At 44.7% G+C, this 18,470-nt stretch overlaps 1 protein-coding gene across 1 annotated transcript in view; it reads right to left on the bottom strand.

Moving 5' to 3' along the window:
* LOC122556776 (ran-binding protein 17-like) overlaps positions 1-13,686 on the bottom strand; it is a 1,080,295-nt gene extending 1,066,609 nt beyond the window's left edge. Inside the window, exon 1 of the mRNA XM_043703926.2 lies at positions 13,666-13,686. Within this exon, the coding sequence (XP_043559861.2) occupies positions 13,666-13,686 (21 nt within the window). The remainder of the gene's footprint in view (positions 1-13,665) is intronic.
* Positions 13,687-18,470: the final 4,784 nt, after the last annotated feature.

Genomic DNA, 18,470 nt, shown 5'->3' with positions numbered 1-18,470 from the left:
TGCCAGATCTCGGCAGTTAAAAATTTAACAGTTTGATACAGTTGGCCAAAAACAAATCAATCCAAAGTGGACGATCTGAAGGCTGAAAAGCAGTGAAGCGAACAAAAGCCAAGGTATTTTTCCCAGGCTACGGGAATCCAAAACTAGAGGGCCTATGTTTAAGGTGAGAGGGGAAAGATGTAAAAGGGATCGGAAGGACAACTTTTTCACGCAGATAGTGGTGCATGTATGGAATAAGCTGCTGGTGGAGGTGATGGAGGCAGATACAATTACAACATTTAAAAGGCATTTGGATTGGTCTATGAATATGAAAGGTTTAGAAGGGTATGGGTCAAATGCTGGCAAATGAGAGAAGATTAGTTTAGCATATAAAGTCAGCATGGATGAGTTTCCATGCTGTATAACTCTGACTATGAATTAATAGACAGTAAATAGACAGAAATACATACCCAGCAGTCACAACAGGCTATTCAGCACAACCTGTGTTCATGCTTACCCTTCAGGCGAGCAGACAGAAATAAATCACATTTGCCAACCTGTTTCCAGATCATTTCTCATTATCTGTCTATCCAATACAGTGTGGAATTCTGGCATTGTTTCCAACTCAAGCACTTATGGATCCAGTGCCGGTTTTGGTCATCATGTTAACAGAGAAACTATCAGCATTCGCTATCATTATTCTGTGAAATTTACAGCAACTTCTGGCATCCACAATTGCACAGTGAAATCTAGAAATCCAAATGTTGCTTTAGTAATGTGCTTTGGTATGCTTTAGAAGCTTCCACAGTGATTGTCTAGTAATCAGTGAACTGATAAGAGTTTCTCCTTTTGGTTGCACTTTAAAAACCTCCAATCAAGTTTTGCCTCATTACCTTGCTGTTATTGGGTACTAAATAGCATTCTCAATATAACTACAGTGTCCAAACTTAAAATTGGGTTGTGTCTCACAATATCACGATTCTAGGTAAAGCGTTGATTCCGTTAAAGGTGCAGTTAGGTTCTGAAGTGCCTTACTTAGCAGAGAAAAAAACATTATGCCTGTATACTCCATATTGAAATAGAACAATTTAAATGACAAAATTCCTAAATTGGTAAACAAATTATTCAAAATTAAATTCAACAAATCACAAATACCTGTCCAAAAGAAAAATGTAACATTCTACTAACACTATCTCTTGTAATGGAGCTGGAGAACCACTATTCCTGGTTTCTTCTCAAAGGAATGGGGAGGGGTGGGCAGCAGAGCCATCTTCTGGGAGTGCCACTCTTTCCTAACTGCATTTTGGCTCCTGCCAAGTGCTGTCATTTTGGGTGTCTGAAGCACCCCTCTTGTTGACTGATGCCATCTGAGGCCCATTCGTGCCATTGCTCAGTGGAGCTGTACGTTGGAGTAGGGCATCTCCACTTCGACTGCCATCACAGTGGACAGAGTACTATCACCACCCCACATACTAGAGGAGCAACAAGCTTGTCTCTGAAGGCCAGGAATGAGGAGCTGCTTGCGCAATCCTATCAGCACCTGCTGGTCATGGAGGGGCTGCCAAGCTCAGTCCTGCTAGGAGATGGGAGGTTGCCAGGCATGCTCCTCCAGCTTCCTGTGGGCTGCAAGAGACCTAATGAGTCTGGTCCTATCAAAGACCTGTGTCTCATGGGAGGAAGGGCCTGTTAAACTTCAGAATGGCTATGGCTGAGTGGGCTGGCTCCTGAGGGTGATGTTGGCTTCTCGGTGGATGCTGTGGAGTGGACGACAACTCGAACAGTCTGAGGCCTGGGTGTGCAGAGTGTTTCCTACAACAGATCATGGTCAGTATTGTAGTACCAGGAGAGGCTGCAAGTCAGAGGAGACATCATGCCAAAATTGATTTGGCCATGTACTGTAACATACTGTGATAAAAAAAACACGCAATGTTCAATGAGCTTTCCAGACCTAATCACTAATGTTAAAGTGAAACAATACTAAGTGGGCAATTCTAAATGCAACCAACTACTGTACCTGTACTGCGAAACCCCGCTGCCCCTAAAAACACTAATTTTACATTTATGGAATGTGATTCTTCATTAGGAAAAAAATGAATTATTTCACAATAAAGAAACAATGGGTTCATGATATTTCAACTTCCAATGTGTATAGCTTTATTTGAACTTTTGTAAAATTAATTTTAAACAATAATGTGCATGTTATTTACTGGTCCCTGTCTATGCAAGTTTCAATGAGACCGCTTACTTACCTTGTTTAATGATACTGCTGTTGCTAGACACCAGGAGATCCCCTTGGCTTAACAATAAAAAGGAAGTCCACACCACACAGTTCACTAGATATTTGGGGGCAGCTTTCTTCAAATGTACTGATTGTTACCTCATAGCTAACTGCAAAATCTACCCTTTCTAGAACTTCTGTGTCAGTGAGTTAGTAACATTAACTAGGTCTTAAAAATTCTGAATGTGAATAAAAAAATGGAAAAATTATGACTCTTGCATACACTAAACAACAGGTACTATATTCATTGACAAACACGAATGCTTTCAGTACTTAATATTTCAGAGCAGACAACTGATGAGAAACAAATTGCATATGTGCTTCTTAAAATAAAATCCAACTCAAAGATTTATTCCCACTAAACTAATAGAAGTACACATTTTATGAGGTTAATGAAGTGCATTATAAGTTTTCAACTTTTTAGACAACTGGACCAGGTCCATCAATCGTGACTGGTCATATACTATCCACAGCCAAGCCAAAAGACATGCCTTATTTCTGCAGCAAACGCTAAAGCTTTGCTCTAGAGTTTCTTTGATATGGGTTCCACTCATTACTCTACTTTGTTTCATGGTACATTCATTTTTCCAAAGTTGCACACAGTATTTCAGCATGATCTTTGTTTACTGTTTTACAAAAGATCCTCAGCATCAAAGCAAGCTGAGGCCATGTCCAGCCATCTCTACCCTTTTTTTTAAAATATTTTAAGGTGACAGGATTAATAAATTGTATTGGAATCTGCACTTTACAAAATGAGCCATGGCATGCAAAAATCAAGAAGCATGCTAAATGTACTAAAAACAAAATCCAGCTTGGTCCTAACTGAAATATTTTGTCAATAATAGTGAGCACATAAGAGGAGTATTGGAAACCGGTCCAGCAACAAGGGATTGCAGTCACATGAAGAGATGAGAGAAGATGGGGTTGTTCTCCTTGGAACAGCGAAAGCTTAGAGAAGATTTGACAGAGATCTTTAAAATCATGTAGAATTTAGATAGTGAATAAAGAGAAATGGTTTCCGATAGCTGAAAGATCAAGAGGTGATTTGAAAGAAAATAAATTACAGAGCAAGTGGTTAGGATTTTATAGAATCCTCAAAAAATTACTGCACAGGAAGAGACCATTCAATCCAGCACATCAACACCACCTTCCAGCAATTCACTTAATTTCTATTCGCCCTGTTGCCCTGCAAAATTTACATCTCAGGCAATGAGTTAATTTGGACCACATTGCTGTGTCAGGTGGTAAATACAAATTGAATAGCAACTTTCTAAAAGGAAATGCAAAGATACTCAAATGAGAAAAATTACAAAGATTTCTGAAAGAGTGGAACCAACTGACTTTTTTCCTGAAAACAGCCAACGCAAACTCTGGCTTAAACAGCCTGTTCATCAGCATGAGTATTGCTACAACTCCCTTCAACAGATTGCGCTTATTCATCTTACATGGTTCCCCAATTAACTGTTAAGTGCTGAAGAATTACAATACACCTTTCAGCAAAGAGCTGCATTCAATTCTTCCTGTAATCTTCCCAACCATTGAAATTAATTTCATCGAATTCCAGCTTGGTAAAATTTGGCAAATAACATTGAACTCAGTCATTGCAACATCAGGGATGGAAATGTGTTGCTGGAAAAGCGCAGCAGGTCAGGCAGCATCTAGGGAACAGGAGAATCGACGTTTCGGGCATTAGCCCTTCTTCAGGAATGAGGAAAGTTTGTCCAGCAGGCTAAGATAAAAGATAGGGAGGAGGGACTTGGGGGAGGGGCGTCGGAAATGTGATAGGTGGAAAGAGGTCAAGGTGAGGGTGATAGGTCAGACTGGGGTGGGGGCGGAGAGGTCGGGAAGAAGATTGCAGGTTAGGAAGGCGGTGCTGAATTTGATGGATTTGACTGAGACAGGCTGGGGGGAGGGGAAATGAGGAAACTGGTGAAATCCGAGTTCATCCCTTGTGGTTGGAGGGTTCCTAGCCGGAAGAGGAGGCGTTCTTCCTCCAACCGTCGTTTCGCTGTGGTCTGACGATGGAGGAGTCCAAAGACCTGCATATCCTTGGTGGAGTGGGAGGGGGAATTGAAATGTTGAGCTACAGGGTGGTTGGGTTGGTTGGTCCGGGTGTCCCAGAGGTGTTCCCTGAAACGCTCCGCAAGTAGGCGGCCCGTCTCCCCAATATAGAGGAGGCCACATCGGGTGCAAAGGATGCAATAGATGATATGTGTGGAGGTACAGGTGAATCTGTGGCGGATATGGAAGTTTCCTTTGGGGCCTTGGAGGGAGGTGAGGGGGGAGGTGTGGGCGCAAGTCTTGCAACATCAGACAGACTAAATCTCTCACAGACAGACTCACCATTTTTTTTTATTCATTCATGGAATGTAACTGTCTCTGGTATTTATTGCCTATTTTCAATTGCCCTAACTGAGTAGCATGCTCAGCCATTTCAAAAACTAGTTAATCGTCAACCACATTGCTGAGTGTGTAGAGGCATGTGTAGGCAAGACCAGATAAGAATGACTTATCTCCTCTCCTGAAGGACACAGGTGAACCAGATAGCTGTTTTTATATTAATTGACAGTGGTCACCATTAGGCTAGTTTTTTATTCCAAATTTTCATTAAATTCAAATTTCACCAATTGCCATGGTGGGATTTGAGTATGTGTCCCCAAAACATGAGCTTGCCATTATGGATTACTAGTCCAGTGGCACTGCCACTATACAAACTGCTCTTGAATACAGTTCCATATACACAAATGGATTTCTAATTAATTTCACTCTGCAATCGTATATCTTATTAACAGCTCACTGATAATAACTTTCAAGAAATGGTGTTCCCATAGCTTCAGCAGAAGACCAGCTTATTTTTATCTACACATTGTCATACATCCACTTTCTCTTGAAACGTTTACTGGCAAAATATTAATTATTTTTCCAATGTCCATTCTATTTAAAATCTGCTATCACATTTGCAAAAGCTAATTTCATAAGTGCACACAAGCTACCACCGCATCAGCCCAGAATCATGGACCCATAACAGAAATTATGAAAGTTAAAATGCTGAAGGCTTGAAATTGAACACCCCACTATTACTGAGGGGCGCTATCATGCATCCCACATCCACAGACAATGACATCCAACATGTGCCAGCCCCAAGAACCCTGATGGCATCTCTCCATTTCACTTATCAATTGAAATATTTGTATTTCAGTACTGTACCAAAGACTGCATCTGCAACTATCATTGTAATGCTGCAGCAAGGACACTGCACACAGGGACAAAACCCAGCTCATGGCCTGGAACATGATGCACCTCCGCTTCACTTGCTGTTGTAGCAGTCACACTGAACCTACCTGGATATTCACATCATTCCTGCCTTGCATTGCCTTCCCTAGCCTTTTTGAGTTTGCACATAAGACAGAGATACTTGGCTAATATTCCTGCTGGGAGAAAGTGAGGACTGCAGATGCTGGAGATCAGAGTCGAGAGTGTGCTGTAAAAGCACAGCAGGTTCGGCAGCATCTGAGGAGCAGGAGAATCGACATTTCGGGCATAAACCCTTCTTCATATTCCTGCTGTGTTGTCTTGCTGCTTAGAGTGGACATAAAGCCAGGAAGTCTGTCATAGAGCAGAGTAGAGTAGCTTTTTATTTGTCATTTCTACCATATACAACTGATACAGTAAAGACTTGACAGCACTCCTCCAGAACTGGGGGTGCTACATGGACAGCACAATCATACACAACAGAAAGTGCATAAGAAGTGCAAAACACATAAGTTACAGTGTAAAAGAATGATAATTAATAGGCATTTTTTTTAGTAGCAATTCAAAGTTGTTCAAAGAATTTCAGATGGGAAAGAGTCTGATCATCCACCGCATCTCCTCCACTTCCCGCTCCTCCGCCCTTGAGCCCCGCCCCTCCAACCGCCACCAGGACAGAACCCCACTGGTCCTCACCTACCACCCCACCAATCTCCATGTACAGCGCATCATCCGCCGTCACTTCCGCCACCTCCAAACAGACCCCAACACCAAGGATATATTTCCCTCCCCTCCCCTATCAGCTTTCCGTAGAGACCACTCCCTCCGCAACTCCCTTGTCAGATCCACACCCCCCACCGACCCAACCTCCACTCCCGGCACCTTCCCTTGTAACCGCAGGAGGTGCAACACTTGCGCCCACACCTCCCCCCTCACTTCTCTCCAAGGCCCCAAAGGAAACTTCCATATCCGCCACAGATTCACCTGCACCTCCACCCACATCATCTACTGCATCCGCTGCAGCCGGTGTGGCCTCCTCTATATTGGGGAGTGTTTTAAAAAATTCTCAAGGTCAGGTTCGTAGGAGAGTAGTCTGACACAGAACAAACGACCAAGAGGCGAGTCTGCTAGAATATGAGCATTTTATTCCCCGCAGCGTCGCCACAACCAGGTCTCATACTTACAACGGGTCTGGCTTATACTCACTCTACATGTTACCGGAACTGGGAGCCGTCAGTTCTCGTAGAGCGGTTGCCAACAACCCACGCTCGGCGGTTAAACGTAACCCCGGAGCAGACTCCCGGGTCTGGCTTATACTCACTCTACATGTTACCGGAACTGGGAGCCGTCAGTTCTCGTAGAGCGGTTGCCAACAACCCACGCTCGGCGGTTAAACGTAACCCCGGAGCAGACTCCCGGGTCTGGCTTATACTCACTCTACATGTTACCGGAACTGGGAGCCGTCAGTTCTCGTAGAGCGGTTGCCAACAACCCACGCTCGGCGGTTAAACGTAACCCGGGAGCAGACTCCCGGGTCTGGCTTATACTCACTCTACATGTTACCGGAACTGGGAGCCGTCAGTTCTCGTAGAGCGGTTGCCAACAACCCACGCTCGGCGGTTAAACGTAACCCCGGAGCAGACTCCCGGGTCTGGCTTATACTCACTCTACATGTTACCGGAACTGGGAGCCGTCAGTTCTCGTAGAGCGGTTGCCAACAACCCACGCTCGGCGGTTAAACGTAACCCCGGAGCAGACTCACCGAACTGGAGACTTTTCCAGCTGATATTCACACGGGGAGGTGTGTAATAAGATTCACACGGGACTAAGCAACACCTCCATTCAGGTTAGATTCACACATGTATTGGGACATAATTTTAACCCTTTCACCACAGGGAGACAGGCCGCCTACTTGCGGAGCGATTCAGAGAGCACCTCTGGGCCACCCGGACGAACCAACCCAACCAACCTGTAGCACAGCATTTCAACTCCCCCTCCCACTCCACCGAGGATATGCAGGTCATTGGACTCATCCACCGCCAAACCACAACAACCCGACGGTCGGAGGAGGAGCGTCTTATCTTCCGACTGGGAACCCTCCAACCGCAGGGGATGAACTTGGACTTCACCAGTTTCTTCATCCCCCCTCCCCCCACCTTGTCTCAGCTGGATCCCTCCAGCCCGGCACCGCCTTCCTGACCTGCAGTCTTCTTCTTGACCTCTCCGCCTCCATCCTACTCCGACCTATCACCCTCACCTTGACCTCTTTCCACCTATCACATTTCCAACACCCCTCCTCCAAGTCCCTCCTCCCTACCTTTTATCTTCTCCTGCTGAACACTCTCTGCTCATTCCTGAAGAAGGGCCTGTGCCCGAAACGTCGAATCTCCTGTTCCCTGGATGCTGCCTGACCTGCTGTGCTGTTCCAGCAATAAAGTTTCAACAAGAGTCTGATCATATCATGTTAAGGAACCTGATAGCTTGTGGACTGTTGTACAGTCTGGCCATGAGAAACCAAATGCTCTAATATCATCTGCCAAATGGCAGGAGGGAGAAAAGTTTGATTGAGGGGTGTTTGGGGTCTTCCACAATGCTCTCAGTCTTTCGGATGCAGCATGCGGTGTAAATGTCTGTAATGGAGGGAAGAGAGTCCCCAGTGATCTTCTCAGCTGTCCGCACTCTCCATTGTAGGATCGTATGATCCAAGAAGGTGCAATTCCTGAACCAGGCAGGAATGCAGCATCTCAGGATACTCTCAATGAACCCTCTGTAGAATGTGGTGAGGAGTGGTGGTGGGAGGTGGGCTTTCCTCAGCCTGCACAGAAAGCAGAGATGCTGCTGGGCTTTCTTGACTATGGAGCTGGTGTCCATTGTAGTCAGCTGGTAACAGTGAAGTCAAGCCTTCGCTCAAGGGACCCTGGCACTCGAAGTCAAGGGCAGCTCTTGATACAGTTCAGACCACTTAGAATCAGAATGCTCTCCCCATAAGGGTGAGAAGCCAAATGACAAGCAGCACATCACCTGTCTTAACTGTTTCTTTTATTTTATTCACTCGTAGGATATGGGCATCACTGGCTGGCCAGCATTTATTGCCCATCCCCAGTTGCCTTTGAACTGAGTAGCTTGCTAGACCATTTCAGAGGGCAGTTGAGAGACAATCACATTGCTGTGGATCTGAACTCACGTGTAGGCCAGACCATGTGAGGATGGCAGATTTCCTTCCCTGAAGGATATTAGTGAATAGTTTCTGTCCTACTGTAGACTGTTTTCCTCAGGGAATGGGAGAGAGATAGCTATTACAGGAGGAGAAAGTGTCTGGCGCAGCTGTTACTTTTGAAGCAGATGGAGAAGTGTCCCAAGCAACAGAGAAGACAATGCCGACAGCATGCAGGGTTAGTGGTATTGGATATTGGAGTGGATGAGAGTAAGTGGGGAATGTTGCAGACAATAGTGAGAGTAAGAGATCATGTGCGTTGGTGGGAGATGAGTACAATAGCAGGGAGAGTGAGAATGTGGTATTGGAAAGAAGGTGTGGACATTACCCCAGAGGAATGGATAAAAACAATGACCTTTTTCCTACACAGCTCCGCATTCCTCCAGATGACTGCAAGTCCTTTATCCCAGGTGGAAACCTTATACCAGGTGGCATGGTCTGGTGTCATGGCCTCCAAAAGCTGGTCCTGGGGAATGATGAAATCCTGCTGTGGCAAATCCACCACCACAACCTGCAAAAAACCCAGTAATTTCCCCGTCTGCTATGTCCAGGGCAAATGTCAGGAACCAGACAATGCAGCTCCAGACTGACAGTATTTATCCAGAATTTTAAAAGACGGTGTGAGCACAAATGAAGCGAGTGAACGTTAGGATATCTGTTGAGTGACAACTGCTTCAGGAACTGTAAGATGGAGTGGAAATTGGATGTGTGAGATGCCATAGGGATGTCACAGACAATTAATAAGTTTGGTTAAGAAAGGGCAAGAATAATTGCTAGGCCTCATGGCAACAAACCCTCCAAAAAACTCGATGCAGCTCGGATTTAGTGAAAAATTCAAGTTTCAGCCCTATGTTTTCACTTGGGGAAAGGACAAAAACTGTAGCAGATGAAGATCATAGTCAGTAATAAATATGAACAGGAATTCAGAAGAAATGTCTTTTTATAGATCGGGATGAAAATGCAGACTTTGTTACCAAACAGTTAGATACGAAGGCAAATAGCACACAAAAATTTAAAGAATCTAACAGTAACAGGGAATTTACACTGAGATACTTCACATTTTCACTGACAATGAATTTACAGTGGTGGAATTTTACTGTCACTGCCTCAGTTCAGAAAGTGAATGCTTTACTTTCCCTGATGGAGTTTATATAACCAGAGTTTTACTTTCAGTGACACGGAGTTTAGTTCATGGAGGTATTTCAATCAGAAATTTACACATCACTGATGGGGAATTTACAATCTGGGAGTTTACTGTCATTTACCGAGTTAACAATCTGACAGCTTCATTCTCAGTGACTGAGCTATGGATATTTTAATCTCATTGACAGGGAGTTTACACTTTTGAACTTTTACTCGCACTCACCAAGTTAACACTACAGGGGTTTCACTCTCATTACCAAAGTTTGCACTCTGGCACTTAATCCTCTGGCAAATGAGTTCACACTATGGCAGTATTACAACCACTAACTGAAGTTTGACACTGGTAGTTTTATTCTCACAGTTAGGAAGTTTTTCTTGGAGCATCAGAGGCTGAGGGGTGATCTTATAGATGTTTATAAAATCATGAGGGACATAGATAGGATAAATAGACAAGGTCTTTTCCTGTGTTGGGGAAGTCCAGAACTAGAGTATAGGTTTGCGGTTAGGGAGAAAAGATTTAAAAGGGACATAAGGGGCAACCTTTTACGCAAAGGGTGGTGCGTGTATGGAATGAGCTGCCAGAGGAAATGGTGGAGACTGGAAGTTTAAATTAACATTTAAAAGGCATCGGGGTGGATATATGAATAGGAAAGGTTGAGAGGGATATGGGCCAAGTGCTCGCAAATGGGACTAGATTAGGTTCGGAGAGCTAGTCGGCATGAATGAGTTGGACCGAAGGGTCTGTTTCCATGTTGTACATCTCTCTGACAGACATGTGAGCATACAAGCAGGATGCTGTGTTAAAATGACCAGCTACAGAAAGGTCTCTTTCTATTGCTCTACCATTCTCACATTCCAATCACTTAAGCTGAACTATCAACATCTTTCCTTCACCGGCACTCTACACCCACTACCTGCAGCGCCCCCAGTTACCTGCCCAAACTATAGCCTAAATGCTGTCCCCTCCACACTTACTTCAGCTCTGATGAAGAGTCATCTAGACTCGAAATGTTAGTTTGCTCTCTCTCCATTGATGCTGTCTGACCCACTGTGATCTCCAGCATTTGTTGTCTTCCAGCAACAGCATCTGCAGTAATTTGTTCCTAAAGGAAGTTAACACTGTGGGATTTTACTCTCTGAGTTTAAAGTGCATGAAGTTCCTTATCACTGACAGGGAATTTAGATAAATTCTCACAGACTAAGTTTATACTACAGCATTTCAAATCTTAGTGTCAGGGAGTGTTCACTGTGGGAGTTTTGTTCTCTCTGATTGACTTTACATGGTCGGAGTTTTATTCTCACTGATTCAGTTTACTGCAGGAGCTCTACTCACGTTGAATGAGTTCACACAGTGGAAGTTTAACTCTCACTATCTGAATTTACACTTTGGAAGATTAATTCTCATTGTCAGGAAGTTTTACACTGTTTTATTCTCAGTGACTGAGTATAGTGTGATACTGTCACTAACTGAAATTCTGTATCGTATGACCCTGCTCCACAGCTACTTAATGAAGGAGCAGCGCTTTGAAAGTACTTCCAAATAAATCTGTTGGACTATAACCTGGTATGGTGTGATTTTTAACTTTGAGACAATATTTTGTGACTTTTGTTCTCTCTGACAGGACTTTACCTTCAGGAATTTTCATTTCACAGACATAAGTTTACACTGCAGGAACCTGACTCGCATCAGAGTTTATTCTCTCACTGAGTGTTTACATTGACGGAGTTTACACAGCGGCAGTTCACTCTCTCACTGACAGGGAGATTACACTACTGGAGTTTATTCTCTCACTGATGGGGAGTTTACACTGCGGGATTTTATTCTCTGATTGAGAGGTTAGACTATGGGAGTTTATTCTCTCACTGACGGGGAGTTTACACCGTGGGAGATTAGTCTCTCACTGACAGCATTAACAATGGAGGAGTTTATTTCCCACTGATGGAAGTTTACACTATAGGAGTTTATTCTCTCACTGACAGGATTTTACTGTTACTAACTGACATTACACTGTGCATGTTGTGTGCTCTGTGACTGAGTTTACAATGTAGGAATTTTACTTTCATTAAGTGAGTTTACATTATAGGAGTTTAGTGCTCTCAGACTGACATTTCACTGCATGGGTGTTACACTCACTGATAGGGAATTTGCACTCAAGTGTCGCACGCTCTCTGACTGATTTTACACTGCTGAAGGTTAGTTCTCACTGACTGAGTTTATTCTGTGGGAAAATAACTCTCACAATAAAATAGGAGGAGAAATAGGTCATTCAGACCAGTCTGCTCTGCTTTTCGATGAAATCACGGCTGATTTGATAATCTCAACTCTACATTCCTGCCTTTTCCCCATAAATCTTGATTTCTTTACTAATAAAAAACAAATCTGTCCATCTAGATCTTGAATATATTTAATTACATATACTCAACAGCCCTTTGTAGTAAAGAATCCCATACATTCACTACCTTCTGCGAGAAGAAATACCTCTTCATCCCTACCTTAAATATGCAAATCCTTTTTCTGATATTATGCCTTCCATCCTAGATCCTCCCACAAGGCAAAACAACTTTTCCACATCTACTGTGTCAAATCCTCTAAGAATCTGATGTTTCAATGGGGTCACCTCCTAAACACCTATTTTGAACAAATACTGACTCAATCTATTCAACCAGTCCTTATAAGACACTATTCCATATCTGGTTTAGGCATAATGACCCATTTTTGGATCGCCTCCAATGCCAGTATATCTCTACTTAGATGAGGGGCACAAAACTGTTCACAGTAATCCAACTGTGGTCTGACTAACGCTCACCTTTTGTGGTTCATGGATGAAGAACTCCCAAATCCCTCCATTCTGTAGCTTTCTTCAGTCTTTCTCCATTTAAATAATATTCAACCCTTCTATTTTTCCTACCAAAATGCATAACCTCACATTTCCCACATTATATTTCACCTGCCAAGCTTTTGCCCACTCATGTAACCTATCCATATCCATCTGGATACTGTTCGTGTCATTCTCACCACTTGTCTCACCACTTATTTTGTTGTTGTCTGCAAACTTTACACAGCAGGAGTTTCACTTGAGTTTAACCTGGCAGTGTACACAGTGTTTTACTCTCACGGCCAGTGAGTTTATAATGCATGAGTTTTGCGCTGGTTAATGTATTGACAGTGAGATTACACATCAATTGCAGGTCTTCAAATTGTGGGAACTTTACTCTCACTGAGTCTACAGTATAGGGTGATTTACATTTACAGAGAAGGAGTTTTAGTGTCACTAGCAATGAGTTTACACGTCAATGACCGAGACTTCACATTGTGGCAGTTTGACTGAGTTTACTATAGAGGGGGTAAAAAACTGCAGCTTCTGGGAATCTGAAGCAAAAACAGAAATTGTTGCCGAAAATCAGCAGGTCTGGAGATAAAACAGAGATAATGTTTCGGGTCCAGTTATCCTTCTTCAGAACGTGAATTCGGGCCTTTATTCAGTTCGGGACTATTATTACCCCACCCCCAGTAAGAAGGAGTTTACACTAGGTTAGTTTTCTTTGACGTTTAATTTTGCTTGTTTTTGGGTGGTGGAGCCTGAGGGCCGGACCTCGGTTGCCCTGGAAACCGTGGCGCCGAATTTAAAAAGATCTGTTGGAGCCGGGGACCTGAAGCGGAGACCGAGTCCTCTCCCCTTTCCCAATCCATATCCATATCCATATCCATATCCATATCCATAATCCAAATCCACGGATTAGGAGCCTGCAGAGTCAGGCATTCCCCTCCTCACCCGCCGTCACCACCGACACGATCACTCACCTGAGCCTCAGACGCCGCCATCTTCCACGTCCGGCGGGGAGGAGGGGGCGGTCACTGTCTCCTGGAACAGCGGGGTTGGGGGTGAGTATGAGTTAGCGGGGGAGGGTGCGGGGGTGAGTATGGGTTGGTGGGGGGGCGGAGTATGGGTTAGCGGGGGGGTGGGGGGGTGTGGAATATGGTACAGCAGGGAGGAGTATTGGGACAACTGGGGGAGGGGCTACTGGGATAGCGGGGGATACTGGGACAACTGGGGGAGGAGTACTGGGGATAGTAGGGGGAGTACTGGCACAACTTGGGGAGGGGTACTGGGATAGCAGGGGGATATTGTGAAAGTGGGGAGAGTACTGGGATAGCAGGAGGGATACTGGGACAGCCAGAGGAGGCTGGTACTGGGATAACGGAGGAGGAGGAGGAGATTACTTGGATAGTGGGTGGTGTAATTAGATTAGATTCACTACAATACGGCCCAACAAGTCCACACCAACCCTCTGAAGATCAACCCATTCCCTCACATTTACCCCTGACTAATGCACCTAACACTATAGGCAATTTAGCATGGCCAATTCACCTAACCTGCACATCCTCGGATTGTTGGAGGAAACCGGAGCACCTGGGGAAAACCCACGCAGACACGGGGAGAATGTGCAATCTCCCTACAGACAGTTGCCCGAGGTGGGAATTGAACCCGGGTCCCTGGCGCTGTGAGGCAGCAGTGCTAACCACCGAGCCACCATGCCACCCATAATGGGACAGCGAAGTGTTCTGGGACAGTGGAGGGGCTACTGGGATAGCGGGAGGATACTGGGATCGTGGAGAGTTACTGGGATAGCAAAGGAGTACTGGAATAGTTGGGTGGGTGTACTGGGATAGCGGGTTGGGGGTACTGGGATGGCGGTGGGACCACTAGGATAGTAGGGGTGCACTGTGATAGCAGGGTGAGTACTGGGATATGGGGGGGTTACTGGGATAGCAGGAGGAGTACTGGGACAGCTGGGGGGAGTTCTGAGACAGCGGGGAGCCTACTGGGACAGCTGGGGGTACTGGAGAAGGGGGGGTGGCTACTGGGACGGGGGAGTACTGGGATAGCGGGGGGTACTGGGACGCTGGGAGGGATAGTGGAATGGGAGCGTACTGGGTTAGTTAGAGGCTTAGTGGGATAGTGGGGGAAGTAATGGGTCAGCTGGGGGGCAGTGGGATGGGGCAGGTACTGGATCAGTTGGGGTAGTGGGATAGCAGGGGGGAGTACTGGGACAGCTCGGAGGGTAGTGGGATACTGGGGGAGTACTGGGATAGCTGGGGATTTACTGGGACAGTGGGGAGGAGTACTGGGACAGTGGGGGTTGTGTACTGGCAAAGCAAAGGGGGTGATGTACTGGAACAGTGAGAGTTGTGTACTGACATGGGGGGCAATACTGGGACATCGGCGGGGCGGGGGGGGGGAGAATACTGCGGCAGAGTACAGGACAGTTGAAGAAGAGAGAGTACTGGAACGGGCGGAGTACCGGAACAGTGGGGGGTGGGTGCGTGATGAGGATGAGGATGGATGCTGGGACATTGAGGAGGATTACTGGGACAGCAGGGGAGGAACAGGGAGGATTACTGGGACAGCGGGGGGAGGAGGGGGGGTGTATTGGGACAGCGGGGGGAGGAGGGGGGGTGTATTGGGACAGCGGGGGGAGGAGGGGGGGTGTATTGGGACAGCGGGGGGAGGAGGGGGGGTGTATTGGGACAGCGGGGGGAGGAGGGGGGGTGTATTGGGACAGCGGGGGGAGGAGGGGGGGTGTATTGGGACAGCGGGGGGAGGAGGGGGGGTGTATTGGGACAGCGGGGGGAGGAGGGGGGGTGTATTGGGACAACGGGGGGAGGAGGGGGTGTATTGGGACAGCGGGGGGAGGAGGGGGTGTATTGGGACAGCAGGAGGTGGACGAGGGTGTACTGGGCCAGTGGGGGCAGACAGGGGAGCACTGGACCAGCAGGGCAGGAGAGGGGAGCACTCAGCCAGCAGGAGGCGGGGAGTACTGGATCACTGGGGGATTGGTAGTGGAACAGTGGGGGTGAGTACTGGGACAGTGGAGAGGCGAATGTGAATGCAATGGACATGTTGATGCAGGAGGGAGCAATGCTGATATACCCAAGACTAATTTGCTCATAGCTCAGGTAATAATTTTCTTCTTCGAGGTTTTGCCTTCTAATTTGGCCCTCAACTACTCATACTTCCTCAGTTCTAGCTGCAAAGAACCCGATCTATCCCTCCTGACTATTCTAGCCCTTACTATGTTATGCTTCGTACTCAATTGTCCCTAACCATAGACTAAATCAGAATACCCAATCCTAAAGGGTGTGAGCACTTCCTTGTAAAACATAACCAAATTGAAGATGATTGTCAGAAAGTTCTTCACATAGAGTGATCAAAGTGTGGAATGCTCATTCGATAATTTACTGGAGGGGTAGTTGTTGTTTGTTTGGGAATCACTCTTTGCTCCCATATATTCCATATGCAATGTCAATGGTGCAGGCACAATTGTGACCAAATTGTCCAAATATAATTAATTGAAGAAAGAAGTAGGAGCATTAACACATAAACAGACATGTCAATGGAATGGAGTTGTATGACAGGTGACTGATCCACATCTGCTTACTGTCACTATCAAGAGCCATAATTGTCGTTGGTCATTAAATATCCCAGAGGTTGTGGAAGTTCCCACATTAGTTGTCAGAAAGTTTGGGGAAAACAAAATTCTCTAGTGAGCATGTGAAGAAGTTCAATGTTTCAAAGTTTTGCTTCAAAGATCAAGACATGTTCCCAGAAGGCTAGAAGTTTGGGTTTAGAGACCATGACAGGTTGGGATGTACATTCACTGTGAGAAGAGATTAAATGGCGAGCTAGAGTCTGTGAGAGGGTCAGTGGACATGAACAAGGAAGAGTTGCTGGGCAAAGTCAGTAGTAGAATTGAGTGTATATGAAGCAAATTTCAGGCTATAAATATATATGAACTGTTGAAGGAGAGCAAATAGATGAAGTCCATGAAATCTTTAAGTGATTTTGGACTCTAGAAGAAACCAGGTTGAAGACCTAAACGACTTCCTGTCATTTTAGATATTCAGAAATGTTATTATACACCTCTGAAGCAGGTGTGATTTAAACGTGGGCCTTTTGATCTAGAGATAGGGACACTGTCACTATGCCATAAGAGCCTCTCTTGTCATTTTCCACAGGTGATAATGCTGATTAATTCATCTTTTTCTAATCGTGCAAGTTTTCACTTTCAATTTTGTTTCGACAAGATGAGAAGCGGGAAATTATTCACTTTTATCCAACCTAAGTTGGACATGACAATGGCTTAAGTTCTTTTTGGACAAATGTACACTTGTCTCGAAGTAAATATGTAGTTAACTGTTTTCTGTCATAAGTAATAAGGAACCAATTGACAAGTTTTTCTTAAATCAAGTAAAAAGCAAATTTAATATCTGTTAAATCCAAGAAAAATAATGACCAAAACATCTTCAAGCATGTAGTCTTCATGAAGTGACTTGGGCACACACACACACGTATGAAGTTAAAAAAGAATAGTATCCAACACAAGGGAAGATAAAAGAATATATGGTTTAGAGTTCCTTTGATGTCTTTGAGGCATACAATTTTAACCTGTGTCCAGTGATGATTAGCTCGTATTTTGAAAACAGGTAGTCATAAGTGAATGTTGCTATCATTGGAAATTCTCAGTTCCTTGATGTCTTTTCTCTGTTGCTGTGAGGAATGGATGCTATTTTCTCCAGAGAGAAAATGCTTCTCTTCAAATATCTGGGTACTGAAGTAACAAAAAGACTCAATAAGGATAGTGCTGTTGATATGATGCATGTGGACTTTCAGGACACATTTGCCACAGTGCCACACAGCAGACATGAGAAAAGTCTTGGAATAAAAGGATTCGTAGCAATTTGGATACAAAATTGGCTAGTCATAGGAAACAGAGAATAATGGGCAATAGATATTTATTGGACTGGATAAGGATTTGTAGCGGAGTTCTCCAGGCATCAGTACTGAGATCCTTGCTTTTCCTGATGTATGTTAATGATCACAATCACCTAATGAAGGAACGGCACTCCGAAAGCTAGTGTGCTTCTAATTAAACGTGTTGGACTATAGCCTGGTGTTGTGTGATTTTTAACTTTGTACACCCCACTCCCAACACCGGCATCTCCAAATTGTGTTAATGATCTTCATCTTGGTGTGCAGGGAGCAATTTCAAAGTTTGCAAATGACACAAAAAATGAAAAACTGTGAGAAGGACACTGTAAAACTCCAGAAGGACATAGATAAGTTGGTAACGTCAACAGATATGTGTCCAATGAATTTTAATGCAGAGAAGTGTTAGGTGATGCATTTTGGCAGGAAGAACATTGAAAGGTACTATAAAATGAGGAGGACAAATTCTAAGGGAGTGCAGGAGAGGAGGAAGCTGAATATATATGTGCATAGATCATTGAAAGTGGCAGAGCCAGTAGAGAGAGTAGTAAGTAAACTAATATGGCATTATTGACTTTTATAAATAGGAGCATAAAGTACAAGAGCAAAGAGGTGATGTTGAACTTGTATAAGATATTTGTTGGACCTCAGCTGAAGTATTGTGTACAATTCTGAGCACCACTTTCTAGGAAGGGTGTGAATACATTGGAGAGAGTGCAGAAGTGGTTTATAAGAATCATTCCAGGGATCAGGAACTTCAGTTATGAAGGTAGATTGAAGAAGCTGGAACTGATTGCCTTGGAGAGAAGACTGAGAGGAGATGTGATTGAGGTTTTTG

The sequence above is a fragment of the Chiloscyllium plagiosum genome, unplaced genomic scaffold (assembly GCF_037043375.1).
Source record: "Chiloscyllium plagiosum isolate Xiang-an unplaced genomic scaffold, Cpla_swu_hap1 HiC_scaffold_16, whole genome shotgun sequence".
In the NCBI taxonomy this organism is placed as follows: Eukaryota; Metazoa; Chordata; class Chondrichthyes; order Orectolobiformes; family Hemiscylliidae; genus Chiloscyllium; species Chiloscyllium plagiosum.
This window is presented reverse-complemented; position numbering and strand designations above follow the sequence as displayed.